The sequence below is a fragment of the Carcharhinus amblyrhynchos genome, chromosome 12 (assembly GCF_965287045.1).
Source record: "Carcharhinus amblyrhynchos chromosome 12, sCarAmb.v2.hapA, whole genome shotgun sequence".
Lineage (NCBI taxonomy): Eukaryota > Metazoa > Chordata > Chondrichthyes > Carcharhiniformes > Carcharhinidae > Carcharhinus > Carcharhinus amblyrhynchos.
Window position 1 is genome coordinate 48,776,293 of NC_137335.1, and position 20,203 is coordinate 48,796,495.

At 40.2% G+C, this 20,203-nt stretch overlaps 1 protein-coding gene across 2 annotated transcripts; it reads right to left on the minus strand.

Moving 5' to 3' along the window:
* Positions 1–515: 515 nt before the first annotated feature.
* Positions 516–18,300, minus strand: slc30a1a (solute carrier family 30 member 1a). 2 transcript variants are annotated; one of them, XM_080200485.1, is made up of 2 exons: positions 15,835–18,300; positions 516–3,614 (listed from the first exon to the last, which is right to left on the minus strand). In XM_080200485.1, the coding sequence occupies exons 1-2, from the start codon at positions 16,457–16,459 to the stop codon at positions 2,710–2,712; spliced, it is 1,530 nt and encodes a 509-aa protein (XP_080056611.1). In that variant the 5' UTR covers positions 16,460–18,300; the 3' UTR covers positions 516–2,709. The 2 variants fall into 2 exon arrangements, with proteins under 2 accessions (XP_080056611.1, XP_080056610.1); XM_080200484.1 differs by having other exon boundaries at positions 15,820–18,300.
* Between the last annotated feature and the right edge of the window lie 1,903 nt (positions 18,301–20,203).

Sequence of the window (20,203 nt, forward strand, 5' to 3'; positions counted from 1 at the left end):
ACTAACTACTGGGGATACCTTCAAAGTTAAATCACTTTCAAAAATTTACCCAAAGATCGAGATTTTGTATGAACCTCCTTCCTCCAGAGTAGAATCCACTCCATGCTGTAGACATGCATAGATTAAAACAAAGATTTTCACAAAATTATGTATTTGTAATGCCAATTAGAATGCACAACGTCCAACAGTAAAGATGTGTGCTGGCTCAATCTGAAGCATTCAGAGAATCAGCTGCAGAAGTCACGAGTGTTCATGAGCTAGATCTATGCATGTTTGAAATGGATAAGCAGAATTTACATACAAGAATATTTATGAACAAAGCAAAACAATTTGAGGGACAAAAGTATTCATGCATTTAATGAATGCAAAGATAAAGAACTGTTTCTTTGCTTATTTTCTTGTAAGCTCATTAGGCAATGTGTTTTCTGAAATTGTGTCATTTCCTTCATGGAATTTGCTGGCTTTTTCTCATTAAATTTGGACCATATATTAATTTATATTTTTGTCTCCCCCCCCCCACCCCAAAAATTAACTGCTACCTTCATTTAAAGCATTAACAAAGATTCTATGAGAACTTCAGGAGCCAAATATACTTCCACTCTGCAACCAATCTTTTTAAAACTTGAAAACAAGCCTGATCTTGCATTTTCGTTACCACCCGTCCCATGATTAAAATTAACTGAGCTCCTTTAGAGTATTGGGGAAATTATTTTCAAGCCCATGTGTGTGTCAATATTCAATCAATGCACTTCATTCATCACCTAAAAATCATTTCCACTATTATCACAATCAATAGCAGACCTGTAAACGAACACTACTACACCTCAAAGCTAGTTTAAAATGGTCTCCCCACTGGGGACATTTGGGATGAAAATCTACTTGCACAGTCAAGTATTTTTCACTGTTTTAATAGAATTAGCATAAAGTCCAATGGGTGTATGCAAGTTTTATTAAAATCAGAATGAAAACACAATCTAGAATCAAAACACTGTTTAAATTTAAACATTTTAAAGGTAGAAATAGTTTCAAAGACCTGGAAGGAGGTATTATACTTCACGGTTTAGTCCAGAAGATCTATGGCTGCAAATTTACTTGGACAACAATTCACAAACTTCCCAATGTAAAACATTACATAATTTTTCACAGGTGATGTCATATTAAAATGTAATAGATTTCTACAAAAGGAACAGAAAGGTGTGGTTTGAAAACCACAATGAAGTTACGGAAACTAAAACCTGATCCAATTTTGAGGAAATTGCATGCTTTTATCAAAATTTCAATGAAGATGTGCATCATATAAAAATGTTAAGTGTGTCAACAGTTTCCTCGAAAGTCATGGTAACCATTAGAGAATTTATGTTTGACAAAAGTTAATCAATTTATATTTCTACAGCTGCTTCTCACCTTTGTTTAAGCTCATTTCAAACTTGTATGGATTTTTGTTTGCCGACAAAACTACTGGCTTAAAACTTCAAAGCGAGGGGTTAGGAAAAAAAAAGGTATTTTTCCCCACCCTTGAGGTTTTGACAGTCTTTTGTACTTGATCACTGTGTGGCAAATACTGCATACTAACTCACTTATTTGTAAAATGCTTTTATTGAGAGAGAGAAAAATTAAAGACAAAAATCCCTTCAGGTTTTGCATCCCTTAGCAGTAGCATTCAAAAGTAGAAGTTACAAAAATCTACCCGAGTAGCTGAAGTATTTATGCCTGAACTCTGCCTCTGAAAAAATATGTTTGGAACAAAACAGTATCATCCCAAATTGGACAATCAGAATTTCTGGTCACAAATTCCAAAAATGAAATTAAAAACAAATCACTAAGCAGTACATTGCTGCAGTCATTCATTTGTTTCATATGCACTCAACTTCAAGAAATCTGCATTCTACAAATTCAATTGACATTTTTTCCTGAAATAAACCCACACCACTTGTTCTTGCATATTTCAGTATATTTTTTTTAAACAAACTGGTCCAGAGGAAAGCTATTCCTCAACAAGGCAGAAACAAAGTTATTGGCTGGGGTACAAATGCATGTCAGAGTGTTAAAGCATTACTTACAATTACCAGTTTATAACTAACAGGATTGATGCAAGGGTTATTACAGATCACTCTGTATCAAAAACATTTTTGCTATCTAATAATTTAGAGAAATACAATTAATGCAATCTTCAAGCTAGAAAGGATAAAAGGTCACATTTTAACCACACAAAGCAAAATTACCCATGCGTAATACCAATTATTAAATTTAACACTCTGGATTTAATGGGCTGCTTTCCACACCACAATCCTCCCTCACTTCCCCCAATTTTATATAGCAGCAACTCACATTGGTGGGGACAAAGCATTTTGCAAGTTGATGTACAACTGTCACATCAATCTATATAAAACTGTTTATAGAAAAACCTAAGTAGTTTCCCAAAATGCTATAGCCTTTAATAACAATTAAATACATTTTTCTGCTGACACAGTCAGTGATGCACCATCCACATTGCTTGTCACGAAGCTGTGATAACAGATTCAAGTAGTTTCCGATCAGCTGTCCGAGTTTGCTTTGGAATGTGCCATTTATAAATCAAGGAGCAGTGGAACAAGTTCAATAACATCTGCGTCATCTGCCACGGTTAACTCCATGCCATTCGATTCCAGTTGACAACCCCAAAATTTGAAGTCAAAGTACCACATCACTTTAAAGTCAGGTTGGTTAAATTTACACAGCTGATTCATATTGTGTGTCTTTGTTTTTTACTGCATTGCTGCCAGCTTCACTTCTTTCAGTCCTTATATTGGGGTGTTCAGGAGATTCCCTAATGACCTCAAGAGAATGAGTAGATGGCGTTTCCAACTTTAAATCACTAGAGGACTTCTCTCCATTGCCGCAGCATTGTTTTAAGGCACATTGAGTCTTGCACGGCAATTCACAAAGGGATATACGTGATTCAGAATTTACTGAAGCAAATTCTGGTTGGATGGTCGTGGCATGGATTCCTTCATTGTGGAAAAAGTCTTTAATGCGTTTTGCTACATCCATGTAAGCAGTTGGGTCACGGCATTTAATGTGGGCTGTTGCAATAATCCTACTACCAGCTAACTGCCAAACATGAAGCTCATGTACAGCAAGGACACCTTCCAAGTTGCGCAGTTTCTCATTTATTAACTGCATATCTATTTGTTTAGGGACTGTTTGTAATAGAATGAGCGCAGATTCCTTCAGAAGAGGATAAGTAGTGTAGAGCAAGATACATACCATAATACAGCATAATGTAGGATCTAAGAACAACACCCAGCAGGGTCCAGCTTCTGGAATATTTTCACTATTTTGAGATATGTTTGACTGTGTGCCATTTAGATGTTCTCGATCAATACAATGATCATGTAGACACATATTAATACATGGGCCACTTTCAGGACATGGGTTCCAAACGAAGTAAAATATCAGTGCATTTACCACCACTATGACAGAACCCAGGGCATCTCCTAACACATGGAGAAAGACACCACGCATATTCAGTTGCGATGCAGAGTCGTCAAAGTCTCCAAATTCATCATGATGGTCATCAAGAACAGAAATTCCATTCAGTTGCAGGCCCTCCATACTATTGTCCCTCAGTAGATCTATATTGAAATAAAAACATTATTAAACACAAAAACACAGAGTGCAGATATAGAACATTTCTTTCTCCTTCTCTCCACCTTTCATAACATCATGTTTTAAATTTACTGTTCGAATTCCCATATAAAATACTACTCCTAGGACAACAGGGGTCCTGTTATAAATTCCACAGTCAGTAAGAGTCGGGCAATGATTATTCAGTGTGTGACTGGTCTCAGGAATGTCCTTCATAGGATAAATCTTACAATACAAACTCACGAACCATCCATGTGCCTGTAGCCCATTTCACCTCTTGAGCCTGTTCCACCATTCATAAGAACATAAGAACATAAGAAATAGGAACAGGAGTAGGCCATCTAGCCCTTCGAGCCTGCCCCGCCATTCAATAAGATCATGGCTGATCTGTCGTGGCTCAGTTCCACTTTCCCGCCCTCTCCCCATAACCCTTAATCCCCTCTCTTATCAAGAACCCATCAACCCGCTTCTTAAAAATATTTAGCGAGGCAGCCTCCACCACTTCAACGGGCAGAGAATTCCAGAAATTCACCACCCTTTGAGTAAAGAAGTTCCTCCTCAACTCCGTTCTAAACCGCCTCCCCTTTATCTTGAGGCTGTGCCCCCTAGTCCTACTGTCTTTTTTGAGCGGGAAGAGTCTCTCCACCTCTATCCTATCCATCCCATTCATCATCTTATATGTCTCAATGAGATCTCCCCTCATTCTTCTAAACTCTAACGAGTACAAGCCTAGTTTATTCAGCCTCTCCTCATAGCTCAACCCCCTCAACTCCAGTATCAGCCTAGTAAACCTCCTCTGCACTCCCTCCAAGGCCAAAATATCCTTGCGCAGGTGTGGCGCCCAAAACTGCACACAGTACTCCAGCTGCGGCCTCACCAATGCCCTATACAGCTGCAGCAAGACCTCCCTACTTTTATATTCAATCCCCCTCGCTATGAAGGCCAGCATCCCATTCGCCTTCCTGACCACCTGCTGCACCTGCAAGCTGGGTTTTTGCGACTCATGCACAAGGACCCCGAGGTCCCTCTGCACCGTCGCCTGCTGCAGTTTTACGCCACGTAAGTAATAGTCCTTCCTACCATTCTTCCTACCAAAGTGGACCACCTCACACTTGCCAACATTAAATTCCATTTGCCATTTCCTGGCCCATTCGCCCAGCCTATCTAGATCCTTCTGCAGACTCTCCACACCCTCCGCACAATTTGCCTTTCCCCCAATCTTGGTGTCATCAGCAAATTTCGACACCCTACACTCGGTTCCCTCCTCCAGGTCATCTATATAAATGGTAAATAGCTGAGGCCCCAGCACCAACCCCTGGGGCACCCCACTAGTCACCAACCGCCAATCCAAATAGCACCCATTGACTCCCACTCTGTCTCCTATTTGACAACCAATCCTCTATCCACGCTAACACCCTACCCCCAACTCCATGTCCCCTGACCTTCTGCAATAACCTCGTGAGGTACCTTGTCAAACGCTTTCTGAAAATCCAGAAAGACCACATCCACCGGCTCTCCTCTATCCACTGCCCTAGACACATCCTCATAGAACTCCAGTAAATTTGTTAGACACGACTTCCCTTTAATGAAACCGTGTTGCGTCTGCCCTATCAAGCAATTCCCTTCAAGATGCCTCGCAATTTCCTCCTTAATGACGGATTCTAACATTTTACCTACCACAGACGTTAAACTAACCGGCCTATAATTCCCCGCCTTTTGCCTGGCACCCTTCTTAAACAACGGCGTAACATTAGCCGTTTTCCAATCTTCCGGCACTTCCCCGGAATCCAGCGACGTCTGGAAAATAACCACCAAGGCATCCACTATAACCTCCGCCATTTCTTTCAGAACCCTCGGACGCATTCCATCCGGTCCAGGGGACTTGTCCACAATCAGCCCCTCCAGTCTGTCGAGCACCACCTCTCTAGTAAATACTACCATTAGCTGATTTGTGACCCAAATTCACACTCATCCTGCTCCCACATCCCTTAATACCTTTAGTTAACAACCATCAATAAGTTCTCCACCCCCCCACACCCTTTGCATGTTTTATCATTTCACTCCTAAAAAGGTTTGGCTCTACCCCTCATGATGTCGATATGCCGGCGTTGGACTGGGGTAAACACAGTAAAAAGTCTGACAACACCAGGTTTTAGTCCAACCGATTTATTTGAAAGTAAACTCACTAGCTTTCGAGGGGATTCCCTCTTCTTCAGGTGAATCACCTGAAGAGGGAATCCCCTCGAAAGCTAGTGAGTTTACTATCAAATAAATCGGTTGGACTAAAACCTGGTGTTGTCAGACTTCTTACTGTGTCTACCCCTCATCCCAGACAACTCAGTCAGTGGAAGATATTTCCTTACCTACAAATATCTATTCCTCTTGATAGCTTTAAAAACATTCAGCATGCCAGCCATTTTTAAAATGTCAGTGACAATTTCACTCTTTTCAGTGTTCAAGGGGCCCATATTGATCCAAACCACCCTTCTTATCCTCATGAAGTAGTAAAAATGTTATTTTGAAAATATTGCTCCCAGTAAGTTTCTTTTCATATTTCCTTTTGTAATTCTTGCTATCTGTTTTGCCACTCTTTGCATCTTTCCCATTTGCTAGGATCTACTTCCTTTGAATGCTTTTTCTTTCAATTTCTAATTGCCCATGCCTTTCAAATAGAGCTCTTGCCTTTTATGAGTATAATCTGGTTCTGTATCATGTTAAATTCTTTTTTAAAACGCCTCCCACTAAACTTCTGTCGTCACTTTACCAGTCAACAGATTTATTCTGTTTACTGCAGTCACTGTTGTATCCAAGTGAACACGGTAAGAAATCTCAACACCAGGTTAAAGGCCAACAGGTTTAATTGTAGCAAATGCCACTAGCTTTCAGAACTGGCTGTTCCTTTGTCAGGTGGGGGGCGTTCTGTTGGACTTTAACCTGGTGTTGAGACTTCTTACTGTGTTTACCCCAATCCAACACCAGCATCTCCACATTGTATCCAAGTAAAGTCAGCTTTACTTAAATCCAGACCCTCTGTAGCTCTTTTGCATTTCTCCTTTCCAAACACTACATTGATCTCAGCCACATAATGACCAATAAATTTGCAATTAATGTTCATACTGGTTAGACTGTTAAACAAATTTGGCTTTTACTAATCCAATACACATGCCTTCTTCTTGCTCAAAAGATTTTGCATGCCCATACATGACCCATTTGTGGGGTGGGTGGTGGGAGACATGAGACTGGATGCCTCACGGCAGGGGGGAGGGGGAGTCCCTGCTAGGGTGTGGGCATGGCAGCCATTCATTTCCCCCTTCCCCCATACAACATGCTTTCCATTATTGCAGAAAGCTATCCTGAACACAGAAAAGATTCATTATATTTCAGACATATGCTAGTCTGCTTAGCCCAGACTGTATAAAAGTTAACCCCCCTCTCAATATGCACCACAGCCTTAAGTCATTCCCCATTTCTTAATTCTGCTCATAATGGCTCCACTACCTGTTTCTCTCTCATTACATTCCTTTACTCTTGAAGTGACCTCAGTGACAAAGGCTATTTTCCCTCCCTACCATTTTTCCCATGGGTTTTACAGCATGGTATTTAAAGCCACCTGCTCATTTCCGTTTATGTAGCGGGGTACTCCCACAGCAGTTCAGTAGGAGATAACGTAGGAACATAGGACAACCTGTCTTTTGAACCCATTCCATCATTCAGTAAGGTCATACATAACTAAACTGCACTTTAACTTCATATCCTTTTGCACATTAAGATCAATAAAAAACTTGACTCAGATTTAAAAGTATTGATTCTGCTAGCATTTACTGTGGGACAGAGTTCCATATCACCTCCCCCACCCCAAACAAAGAATCATTTTACAACTTCTCTCCCAAATGCTCAGCTCTGATTTTACCATTAGGTTTTCTTGACCTAGATTCCCCCACCAGTGGAAAGTATTTCTCTCCATCTATTTTAGCAATTCTTTCCAAAATTCAAAAATAAATTTCACCCATTAACCTTCTTTATTTCAAAGGATATGAGCACAGATTATGTAAACTTTAACCTTAAAAACCCTGGTAACATTCTGGGAATGAGTACAGCATAGATTTACAAGACCAGCAGATTCTTTCCAATTTCTGATGAATTTGGCATAATTCCAACTGATGAAAGAATAACAATATAGATCAACGTCAGAATGGTGTATCTTTACAGGATAGGTGATAGTTGGCTTTTCCTTGGATGCCATTGAATTTCTTGAGTACTGGTTTAGCTGCACTCATTCAGGCACATGTGGAGTATTCCATCACATTCTGGCTTGCACAGATGCTTTGAAGAGTCAGGGTGAGCCATGTGGGCCAAATGGCGTTCTTCTACACAGTAGGGATACTATTCAATGCTGAATAAGGGTCAGCCATTCAATGCCAAATAGGGGTGAGCTACTCAATGCAGAATACTCAGTCTCATGTGCTTCTGGTAGCCACTGCAGTTATCTGGTTTGTCCAGAGTAGTTTCTAGCCAATAGCAATGCCCAGGAGATTGAAGATGCTGAAATTCAGTGATGGTGATGCCATTAAATGTCAATTTAGAGGTGGTCAGATACTACATATATTAGAAAAAGCATTCAATAAATATGTAAAATATTTACATCCTATGAATCATTGAATGGAATTTTGTATTTATTCAGTTCACCCAAGACAGTGCCAGCTTACTGCAAGAGCAATACCCTTGAATGCTGCAATTGTTTTTCTTTTAGATGCTTCTCCAATCTTCTTTTGAAAGCAACAATTCAATCTGCCTCCACCATCCTTTCAGACACTGCATTCTAGATCATAACCATTCATCAGAAAAACAGCTTCCGGCAACACTGTGCAAAAAAGATTTGCTCATCACTTAACTGGTCTCCTTGGGTTCTTCTATTGGTTTCTACCAATAAGAAGTTTCTCTCTAGGCCCCTCATAAATTTGAACACTTCTATTAAATCTCCTCACACCCCAGATTCTCCTGTCTATTTGCATAGCTGAAGTTCCTCATCCCCAGTGTCATTCTCAAGTATTTGCTGCACTCTCTAAACAAAAGTGTTCACATCCTTCCTAAAGTGCAGCGCCCCAAATTGGATACAATGCACTAGTTGAGGCCAAAGCAGTATTTTAAAATGTTTGTCAAAAATTCCTTGCTATTGTATCTTTTCTGTGTATAAAACTCAGGATCTTACATGCCTTTTAGCCACTCTCAACCTGCCCTGCCACCTTTCAACAATTTGTCTACATATGTCCCTAGCTTTCTTTATTTTTGCATCTATTTAGAATTGTATTCTTGAATTTATACTGCCTCTCATCATTCTTCTGCCAAAATGTATTACTTCAGTGTTAAACCGCATGTTATGTGTCATTCAAGCAGCCTGTCCTCCTAACATTTATTACTATCACAGTTCACAATACTTCATGTTCTTGTATCATTTATAAATTTTGAAAATGTGCCACGCACATCCATGTTATTAACACAGATAAAGAAAAGCAGTGTGTGAAAATGCAGATATAGTTGGCAAATCTATTTGTTCAAATTAGACAAGACAGTCCATTTACACTCTTAATAGCTGTTTTTAATTTGCAGGATGTGGATGTCTTGACAAGGCCAGAATTTGTTCCTTTTTCCGATTACATACAACTAGTCAATCACATTGGTGTAAAACTGGAGTCATATAGGCCCAATCAGGGAAGAAGAGCAGGTTTTCTCCCCTAAAGTACTCTATCTAGTGAGCCATTTTTTAAAAACAGCAATGTGACAGCTTTGTTGTCATGCATATTTGAGGAGAACATAGGACAGCTGCATTAGTTTTAGATCACTCTAGCAAAAAGATAAATGTCTTTTCTCTGTACTACAAATGTTGAATATTCTAGGTTTTCCTTTACACATTGGGTGTAAAATCTACAATAAGTATTAAAATATTCACACACTACAAATTAACAATTATATTTTATCTAGCAAATCACAACCAAAAGTGGCAACTATTACTCAACATTTAAAGAGAAGCCAACAATTAAGTTTTTAAAACCAAATATACTAGTCACAAAACATGCCATCAAGATGGTGGGGTTGGGGAAAGGGAAACAATTCCAACTGATGGCATCTGCAAATCAAATCCAATATCAGTGTAAACTCACTGGTGATGCATCATCATATGTTGGAAGCCTCTTATAGAATGATTCAACAAAAGTAGACCATTCAGCCCATCACATCTGGGGCGACTCAAATGTTATTCAATTAATTAGCCCTCATATTCAACTCACTATGTACTTTTTTTATGCATTAGAAAAGTAGGAAAGGTAGCATAGGTATTAGGTCAAAAACACATCAGAAAAGTATTTGCAAATCATGTTAGTTTTGTCATTGCTTAACACCTTCTGATTCACGTACAACGCAACTTTTTCCAATTGAGATTTTTAAGATTATTACTGTTTAAATTCATTCAACTTGATCGAACTAGTGAATGCGTGTAACGCATGTAGTATTGCTGTTGAGAGGTTCCTTTTGTTTTTATACTGCATCCAGAATGTTCTTTGTGCACTTATACAACTTGTTCTAATTATATTCTGTGAGCTTCACAGCATCATTTGTTCACTCTTAAATTTTAATCTGACAATCTGTCAAATCAAAAATTATACTTAAAATAATGAAGTTCTGTTAAAAATTGGATGCAAATAGCCTCAAGTCACAAGTTTTAAAAAAATAGCAGAACACATGTTGCGGCTTGGGGGTGAAAAAAAGGATGGCATAAACAATATTACTGCAATCTCATTAAGTCACTTAGCTATAAAACTAACCTGACCAACACAAAATGCAACTGTTGTCATCTGCTTCTTATTACGATTTAGTGAAAAAGGATAACGGCTAAGTCATTCAGGTCACGTCATCAAAACAAAGCAATAAACATGGATTCCAAAAAAATTGCAGTCGTTCATTTGTCACAACAATGCCACCAAGGCCAGAACAGTATGAAAAAAAAAATCACTTTCAACATTCTCACATGGCAGAAAATAGGTTCTTATAAGCATCCAAGTTTGGTGACTACTTGGGAGCGACGCAGTGGCCAGCACTGCTGCCTCACTGCGCTAACAACCCAGGTTCGATTCCTAAGTTGGATCTGTGTGTGGCGTTTGCATATTCTCCCCACGTCTGTGTGGATTTACTCTAAGTGCTCCAGTTTCCTCCCACAATCTGAAAGATGTGCTGGTTAGGTGCATTGACCAGAACAGGCACCAGTGTGGCAACTAGGGGAATTTCACAATAACTTCATTGTAGTGTAAGCCTTACTTGTGACAATAAACAAACTTTTTACTTTTACTGCTTTTGTATGTTTCAGTATCAATTTAATGAGTAAAACTGTATGTTGTATCATGAGTGTGTTAGAATATCTTTTTATTTGCAATCAATTTCCCAAAAGCAGTGAGCCATTTGTGCTAAAAGCAGTTAAAATACTACAACTGTAAAGATGAAAGCTGCAATCTTTCATTTGATTAAATGAACTACAGCTAATCATTTTGATTTGTCTAACATACTGTTAAGGACTAAAGAATTGTGTCAAACATGTTGGCTTCTCTAACATTTGCAAAAATACATGATAAAGCTAAGAAAGCTGTAGACAAACAGGTTATTTGGCTACAGTTTTGTTATTTCAAATGATATTGCAAAAGATCATGTACCAACTTCAATTCCTACAAGGAAGTTGGAAGTTTCTTTTATCTTTAAGCTATGACTCATCACACAACCAGAGTAAGAAACAAAAACCCTTTCATACATTGTACCTACTTCTCAATCAGGATTCACAGAATTGGTACAATGCAGAATGAGTTCACCATATTTCCTCCTCTTCAAATTTCAAGACCTTTTCTGCAGAACATTTTTGAGAGTTCAGTCATTATGTTTGTCACTTACAAGGAAAACAAAATTTAAGAAGAAACAAGGAGGTCAAATTTAAAATTTTCCTAAGAGAGGAGGGAAGTTGAGGCATTGCTAGTAATTGGAGAATGCAGTGTTTTGCACTGATCTATGCATGTTTTAAGAGAAAGTTGGATATTTGGACAGAGGACAATGGGGAGAATGCAGATTTTGGATTGTTCTAGCCTCCTATTATGCTGTACATTTCTATGGTTCAAGAAACTCCACTTCCTTAAATTTTACTGTAATTCAATATACATTTGATGCTGAGACATCATGCATCATTCTGTACTTAAATATTAAACAACTTGCATATGTACAGCAAAATAAACATCTCAGCAATCTCACCACCCAAGTAGGAAGAGGACTAATAGAAATATGAAGGAAAGGTTTGTTTTTATGAAAATAAGTTATTCAATTCAGTTCCAGGCCTACATTCAAATGAACATTTTGTAAACAAGATTAGTCATTGAGAAACCACACAGAACACACACTGTGGAATGTACTAAATGAGATACTGTGTGTCTTCCTTATTTAAATAGTAATATAATGTAATGAAAAATGAACAAATCAGTAAGATTACAGCTTGGTACAGTTATGTTTACCTTTTAGACATCTAGAATAAAATTTAATATATCACAAATTCTCTTCCCAATATTTAATTCAATTTATAAAATCACTGTTTGCCAATGTGCTGCAATCTGCAGACTAGCAGAAATGAAAAATTAGTGGTTGGATAGTAAGATATAGGCAATAATATTTAGCAGCTAATGTTAGTGAAATAAACCCAATTGAGAAAATGTGCCATTAGTTTTACTTAAACTGCCATTGACATATCCTATAATTCATTAGCTTAAAAAACACTTCACTCTCAATCACATTTACAATCTCTACAGTGAAATCAAACAACACTCTCTCAAATCAAACATTGCATTTCCTGGCATAGGCAATTGTTGTAATAAGTGAAACTAAGACTTCTAGAAGTTGCAGCACCTTCCATGATACAATGTAACAATATTTTATGCAAGAAGATATTGCCAGACAATACACAAGAATTGAGATTAGAAGGTGATTGCACATCATCTTGGCACAGATAGAAACCTCAAACATCTCAAAAAACACAAGATAATGAGATCGATGGGTAGCTAAACACATGGCCGTGGCAACTGCATGAAACATCAGGTCCAAGGATGAAATCTGGACAAGGACATCAGAAGTATGGGAGAAAGGGTTCAGGAGAAAATGACATTACTGAAGACGAGGAGTTGTCTGATGCGGAGGCTGAAAATAAAACAGATGGAAAGATCTGATAAAATGTTAGGGCAGGGAAAAGAATGAAACTAAGAACTTGACTGAGTCTTTTGATGAAGGAACAGCGTAGATTAAGACACTACAAAGACTTTCAAAAGGTCTCGACAAAGTACGTTAAACTATTTGTACACAAAATTATAGCCCCTGGGATTATGGGGAGATTAGCAGCATGAATAAAAATTAGCTAAGGACATAGAAAACAATAATGGTGAATGGTTGTTTTCAGGTTACAGGGATATATACAGTGGTATTCCTCAGGGCTTGCTATTAAACCATTACACAAAAAATGGAAATGCAGTAAATACTGGACTACCTGACTTCAAGAGGACATTGACAGATTGACAGCAGATGTAATTTAAAACAGAAGTGTGATGTACTCTGGTAGGAAAAAATGCAGACGGGCAATACAAACCAAATGTTACAATTTTTAAAGGGGCTGCAGGAAAAGAACGACCTGATAGTTCTTTCAAAAGGGCTAGCATAGGCACAATGGGCCAAATAACCTTTTGTGCCATGTCATTCAACATGTAATAAATGGTGAAATGATCAGACATGGAGGGGAAGCTGCAAGAATAGGAAAGCAGGCTAACATTTTGAGAGATATATGTCAATTATGTTACAACTTGAAGAGCAATGAAAAGCCATATTATAGACCTTGACAATCACCACATTCTAGAGGTCTTACTATTCAAAACCATGTACTCTGCTGATTGTGGATATGATCCAAAAAAAATGACTTGAAGAAACCTTATTCAAAATAAATACTATTCAAATCCACAACATCCTTGTGACATCCCAAAGCTCACAACAAAACAATGGATCATTTAAGAGTAATCATTGTTATGTAGAACCATTTGCAGTCAACTGCGCATAAGTCTCAGAAGGCAACTGAAAAAAATGATCTGTTGTTAATAGGTTTGTTTTGATGACGATAGTGAAGAGATGAATTCTGACTAAGGCCACTTTTTTTATGAATAGTGCTATGGAATGTTTTACATGGACCCAGATAGAAGGATGGTATCTTCAGTGGTGCAGAGCTTGGAACCATAATTTTATGATTCAATGAGTGCTAATAACTGAGCCAACCCATACAAGTTCAGACAAATTGATGACATCTAACTAAAAGGTTCCATCACACTGCTTATATCCCTCTGATTATGGAATATTTTCAAAAATAGTCAACTTAAAAAGTAGAGCCAATATTTCACAGAAAACATCACTTTTGTGCACAGAGAACAGGCACCATTGTGCCTTTTGCTTCTGATATTTTCATCATGGCACTGTAAGGGAGCCAGGTATCAGCCATGGGCAATCATGGATTTCACATACAAAGCTAGTCCACACCAATAAATCTCAATCATAGGAATCTCTACAGTGCAGAAGGAAGCCATCCAGCCCATCAAGTCGACACCATCTTTCCGAAATACATCCCATCTAGCCTTCCCCTCCATCCCATTTACCATGGCTAATCCACCTAATCTACACATTTTTGGACACTAAGGGACAATTTAGCATGGCCAATCCACCTAACCTGCACATTTTTAGAACATGGGAAGAAACCTACACAGACATGGGAAGTCACCCAAGGCCAGAATCAAACTCAAGTCCCTGCTGCTGTGAGGCAGCAATGCTAATACCCTATTGATGTTCAAAAGTGAAGATGTAGATAAGATGTTTTCATGTTAGGTGAGTCAAACTAGAATCCACAAATAAATGTCACTAATACATCTAATAAAGAAATTCAGAAGACCCTATTCACCCCAACAATGTGGAATTCACAATCACAAGGAATGTTGAGACATAACATGCATTTAAGGGGGTACTAGAGTGCACAAAGAGAAATGGAAATAGAAGAATCTGTTGACATTATGAGACGAAATAAGATGGAAAAAGACTTTGGCAGAACATAGCTCTAATCAGTCAAATGACCTTGCTGCGCGCTGTAAAGTATCTTGTAACAACTACCTTTTCCCCACTATCCTCAAAAATAATTCTCAAATGCACGTAGCTTACAGGTAAAACTATACATTCAAATGTACATTTTAGTATTCAATCTGCAAAAATTGATTTTCTTTGGAAATCAAAGCCAATTTGTTGGACTTAATTTGAACAAGTTAAATCAGATCAGCAAGGATTGATATCTTGTACTATACCCAAGAAACCAAGTGTCAACTATTGATGTTTTGATTTTTTTTAATCATCAATACCTCGGTTATACCGTAGGTCTTGTACTGGGGCAATGCAAAACAAAACAAATTGAAAGTCCTGTAACATAACCGTCAAATTGGCATTGGAAGCATTGAAGTAAATGGGCTAGGGTTTCGGCATCCCATTCAAAAAAATACAAGCGACCTGTGCAGCACACCTCACCAACACCATCGGGCATCGAATACTGCGGTGCTTCCTGAAATACAAACGGCCATAATACTGGACATTAATCTGTAAATTAGGTACATTTACAAAGCGTCATTAAAATTTAACGTAGGCCCAATTCTCGACATTAGAGTTTTAAAATGGTCCAAATGTTTGCTAGATATTCGATTTTGGAGAACAAGACGCCTTATTTTAAGCACTTGCCTGAAGCAAATTACAAGGAAACGTCCGGTAATGCCACAGAAATAAAGTGGACATTGAAACCCTCATTCGGACTAAAGTGTTTTTGTCACTGGGATTTTTCATGCGGACGTAATGTCGCACTGGGTTGGTTACACTGAGTGTAATAAACACATCTGCCTTGACACTTTGCTACCAGCAAATACAACTAAGAGTGAAGCTTCCACATTGCCAGTGATGTGGCCGAGGGAATAACAAGTTTTGTCCTTGCCTACTGTTCATTCACAAACTGGGAGATTGCACCCGGTTTGTAAGCACACACACACCCGGGAGAGAGTGGGAGTTGACTACAATTTTGAAAGAAGTATTATCTACCGTTAAGGAGTCGTTGCTTACCGCTTCGACACGTACCGAAAACGTCCTGCTTGTCGGGGTTGACGCCGTTGATGGCGCTGCCGCTGACGAGGATGTTGATCTCCTCCTGGTCGCGGACGCTGCTCCCGTTACCGGACAGCTTGTTGGCCTCGGCCCTCTTCTTCTTGCGGAGCCACTGCCCGCTGCTGTTGGAGCCGGAGACGTGCGAGTGGGAGTGCGAGTGGCCGTGCGCCGAGCCGCCGCCGCCGCCTCCGCTGCCGTGGAACATGCAGAGACCCAGCAGGTTGACGAGCAAGCCGGCCGCCCCCACCCCGATCACCACCACCGCGTTCTGGATCTCCCGCGGCTCGCTGAAGCGCTCGATGGCCTCCAGCACGATGGTGAAGCAGAGCGCCGTGAGGAAGACGGCGTTGACCAGCGCGCCCATCACCTCGGCGCGGATCCAGCCGAACGTGTTTTTGGACGTCGACTGGGTCTTGGCGGCGAAGCGCACGGCGATGAGGGCCACCACCAGCGCGATGACATCCGACAGCATGTGGAAGGAGTCGGAGAGCATGGCCAGCGAGCTGGTCAGCCGGCTCACCACCACCTCCACCACAAAGAAGCCGAATGTCAGCCACAGCATGCACATCAGGCGCGCCCGGTTCGGTTCGCAGTCCATCTTCCTTCCCTCAGTGTGACAGCGGGGCGAGCAGCCGGGAGGAGAGGGAGACACACAGCGGCGCCGTTCCAAGGAACAAAGGGCTGTTTAACGTCTGAAATAACGGCCGGGATTTAAAACTAAATAAGAGGGGGCCCCCGGGAGAGGATGAGCTAAGCTGAAAGTTCCAGAAAACAGGGAAACTGCCCTCTCATTGTTTCAGCCAGTCTGTAACTGTGAGGACGGTTATTTAAAAAACTTTTGCACCCGGCAGGATTTTTTTTCTCTGCGCACGGTATTTTCCCCCTTTCAGCACGGACCCATTTCTCGCCCGCCTCCCCTTCCTCCCGGGGGCTCCCGCCCAGGCCCCGCCCCCCAAGTCAAGCCGATTGGTCCAAGCTAACTGGTGATCATTCCTTATTCGCCGGTTCGGATGTCAATCACTCTATGGGCCGGCCCATTCTGCGCACAGCTCCACTGGATTTTAAACAGACGGGCGGGCCCGCTCCGCCTCTAGCCTGCCCCGCCGCTCATTGTGAAGCGCCCGCCTCCCATTGTCCCCCCACATCCACCAATGGTATCGGCTGTCGTCCACCTTCCCCGCCTCCCCACCGCAGCCTCAACCGGGCGCCGATTGGCTCACGGCCTTTGCTTCACTCCGATTGACCGATGCTCATGTCAATCAAATCCCAGCCCGATGCTGATTGGGTCTTTCTCGCCGAGGAGTCAATGATTGACAGCTGTCCTGTTTGGTGAGGGAACCTTTCAGCTCCAATCCAGAACGCCTTGTTTAATCTGACTCAGCATCAGAGGAAAGTCATGTTTCAATAGTTTGAACATTTAGCAGGACTGCTTAGTTTGGGTGCGTGGATATTGCACCATTTATTCTTTCGAAATTTAATTTTTACATTTTCCTAATGGTCTGGGACAAGCTGGGCAAACTGATTCGCTGAGTTAAATAGCCTGGGACCACATACCAACTAAACTGGTTTTAATGTGACTAAATATTACCTATTAATTGCAAGCCTATACAATAAATTCACGAATTCTAGCAATGTTTAGTTGTTAAACAGACACAAAAAGGTTTTTTTTAAATTCCCACAGTCAAATTTCCTTCCCTTCAATTCAGTCGTAACGTACTCAGCTGAATTTGACATTTGATATTTAGTTGACCTGTGCAAACCCAGCTCCGATATTTAATCATCCAATGAAATTACAGTATTGCATCACATTGGACGATTTAAGGAAGTCAAACTGACAACTCTTCCACAGTTAAAAGTTGTCAATTTGACTTCCTTAAATCGACCACTGTGGTGCAATGGAATAAAATGATAAACATAAAAGAGGATGTAGGAGGAGGGGGAGGGTTGAGCACTGTTAGGGTCTGGGGTGGTGAATTTGTGTTAGGGGTTTGGAGGGTGAGCAGCGTCCGGGACTCCGGATTACTGGAGTGCTTTGACACTCCAGATGTACTGAGCTCTTGGGTAGGTTTTACTAGGAACAGCTCCAAGTGAATGAGTGCAAAAGCCAGCGTTAGTACTGAGCAAAACAGCCCAAGTTTACGTATCCTTAGGTCCAGTGACGGACCATCAGCGAGTGTCATTGATTTTCATCTGAGCTGTGTCCAAAATGATGCTTGTGGTTCTGCCAGATTGTGATTGTTACTAAGCTATCCGGTGCTTGATAGACTGCATTGACGGATTTGTTTAGGTCAATGAAGGTTTCGTCGTAGCATTATAGCCTATGTTGAATGGATGCTGTGAAGTTAGTCAAGCTCAGGAAAACTGGAATAAATATTTGAAAGCCTAAGACCCAACTTTGGAGTTACACAATACTTTCGTCAGGGACACCATTACTTTTTTAAGTCGAAGATACAGCTAGAAAACTGGCTAAGTGGGAAAATAACGATCACCATTGATTTTAATTGCTAGAGGAGGAGGTACTATGGCGAGGGTACGGCAGAACGGCGGAGAAGTCACCTGAATAGTTACCCAGAAAAATTTAGGATTAAAACCAGTTCCAAAACCTGGCTAATTTTATTCCACTGACTATCCCCTCCACCCACACCACCGCCAGTGACCCCGCCCCGCCAGTCGGGAAGGAATACTTATTAAAAATCACCTTTTCATTCATTTAGGAAAAGAGTGAATTGGATTACATGGAAATCTCCAACATAGAAATGGGTTTTCCGATCTATGCTGGTGTTCACACTCTGCATGGGCTGCTACCCATTTTGTCTCTAGAGAATGCATCAATGTCAGACGTTTCCACAAAGTAAAGTTTATTTATTAGTCACAAATAGACTTACATTGACACCGCAATGAAGTTACTGTGAAAATCCCTTCACATACTCCTTGTGACTATGATTTCCATATTTTCGTCACCCTCTGTGTATAAAGATACTTTCTCCTAAATTATTTATTTCTTAAAACCATAGAATCCATGCAGAAGAAGCCCATTAAAAGAGCAAAAGATAAGCCCAATCTACAACTGACATTAAGCAATTCTAAACGTGTTGTGGGCGAGAGAAGGCTGAGCTTCAGAAGAATTTCTGCGGTTTCAAAGTTCCAGGAAACATTTTGTTAGCAGATTGCACAAGAGGTTTTCAAGTCATTACAGGATTGATGAGTGTGTGGTATGGAATGAGAAAAGAAATCATCTCTCAGTCTTTCTGTTTCTCTTTCCGGATTGTAAGGGACATTCTATAACAGAATACCAAACATTGATGCTGTATTCGCTTCACTAAATTAGGCTTTGCTAAAGATCAAATAAAAGTTTATCTCAAAAGCGAAAACTGAGAATAAGGTGGGCAGGCTGACAGAAGTAACTACGTCGCGAAGCGCAAGCAAAATTGGCAATCTGCAAGGACAAATTGAAGGGTGTATTCTTCGAGCTATCCTTCAGCAAAAAGGTTGGAATAACCTCTGATTAGGAGCTTTATAGAGAGTTAAGAATATAAATACAGATTAGGATATGCAATTTCTAACAAGGTTGGTCTAGACTTTCTGATCAATATTGCATAGAACCATAGAATCCCTACAGTGCAGAAAGGGACCGTTTGGCCCATCTAGTCTGCACCAACACTGAAAGAATATCCCATCCCCTCACCCCTATCCCCATAACCCTGTGCATTTACCATGGTTAATCCACCTAACCTACACATCTTTGAACTTTGGGAGGAAACCTGAGCACCGGGAGGAAGCCCACAGAGACACAAGGAAAATGTGTAAACTCCCTGAGTGCTGACATCACACATTAATTTTAAACAGATTATTTACTGTATGTTAATATGAGTTCTAATCACATCATGACAAGTTGTAAAATTGAATTCAATCAATGTAGCAGTTCTTGGCTGGCACTGGATAAAATGGTAAGAAATCTCACAACACCAGGTTAAAGTCCAACAAGTTTATTTGATAGTAAACCCACAAGCTTTCGGGGTTTGCCTCCTCGTCCAGTGAGTGGAGAGTAAATAAACTTTTGGACTTTAACCTGGTGTTGTGAGACTTCTTACTGTGTTTACCCCAGTCCAACGCCAGCATCTCCACATCATGACTGGATAAAATGACCATGGAAGCTGATGGATTTCATTTACAAAAAAGCAGTTAGTCCACTAACGAAAGTAACATGCCACCCAGCTAGTCAGGCCACTGATTCCAGTGTCATGCTATATGGTTAACTTCAAGTCCTTAAGGCAACTGGGGATTGGTAATAAATATTGTCCTTCCATGTTGTTTATCATCATACAATTATATGACCAAGGAG

Excerpts from the sequence above, each read along its gene's own strand:
- slc30a1a (XM_080200484.1), bottom strand. The coding sequence starts at position 16,459 with ATGGACTGCGAACCGAACCGGGCGCGCCTGATGTGCATGCTGTGGCTG. Across the intron at positions 3,615-15,819 it reads TTTCGGTACGTGTCGAAGCG|ATCTACTGAGGGACAATAGT; the intron begins GTAAGCAACGAC and ends ATTTCAATATAG.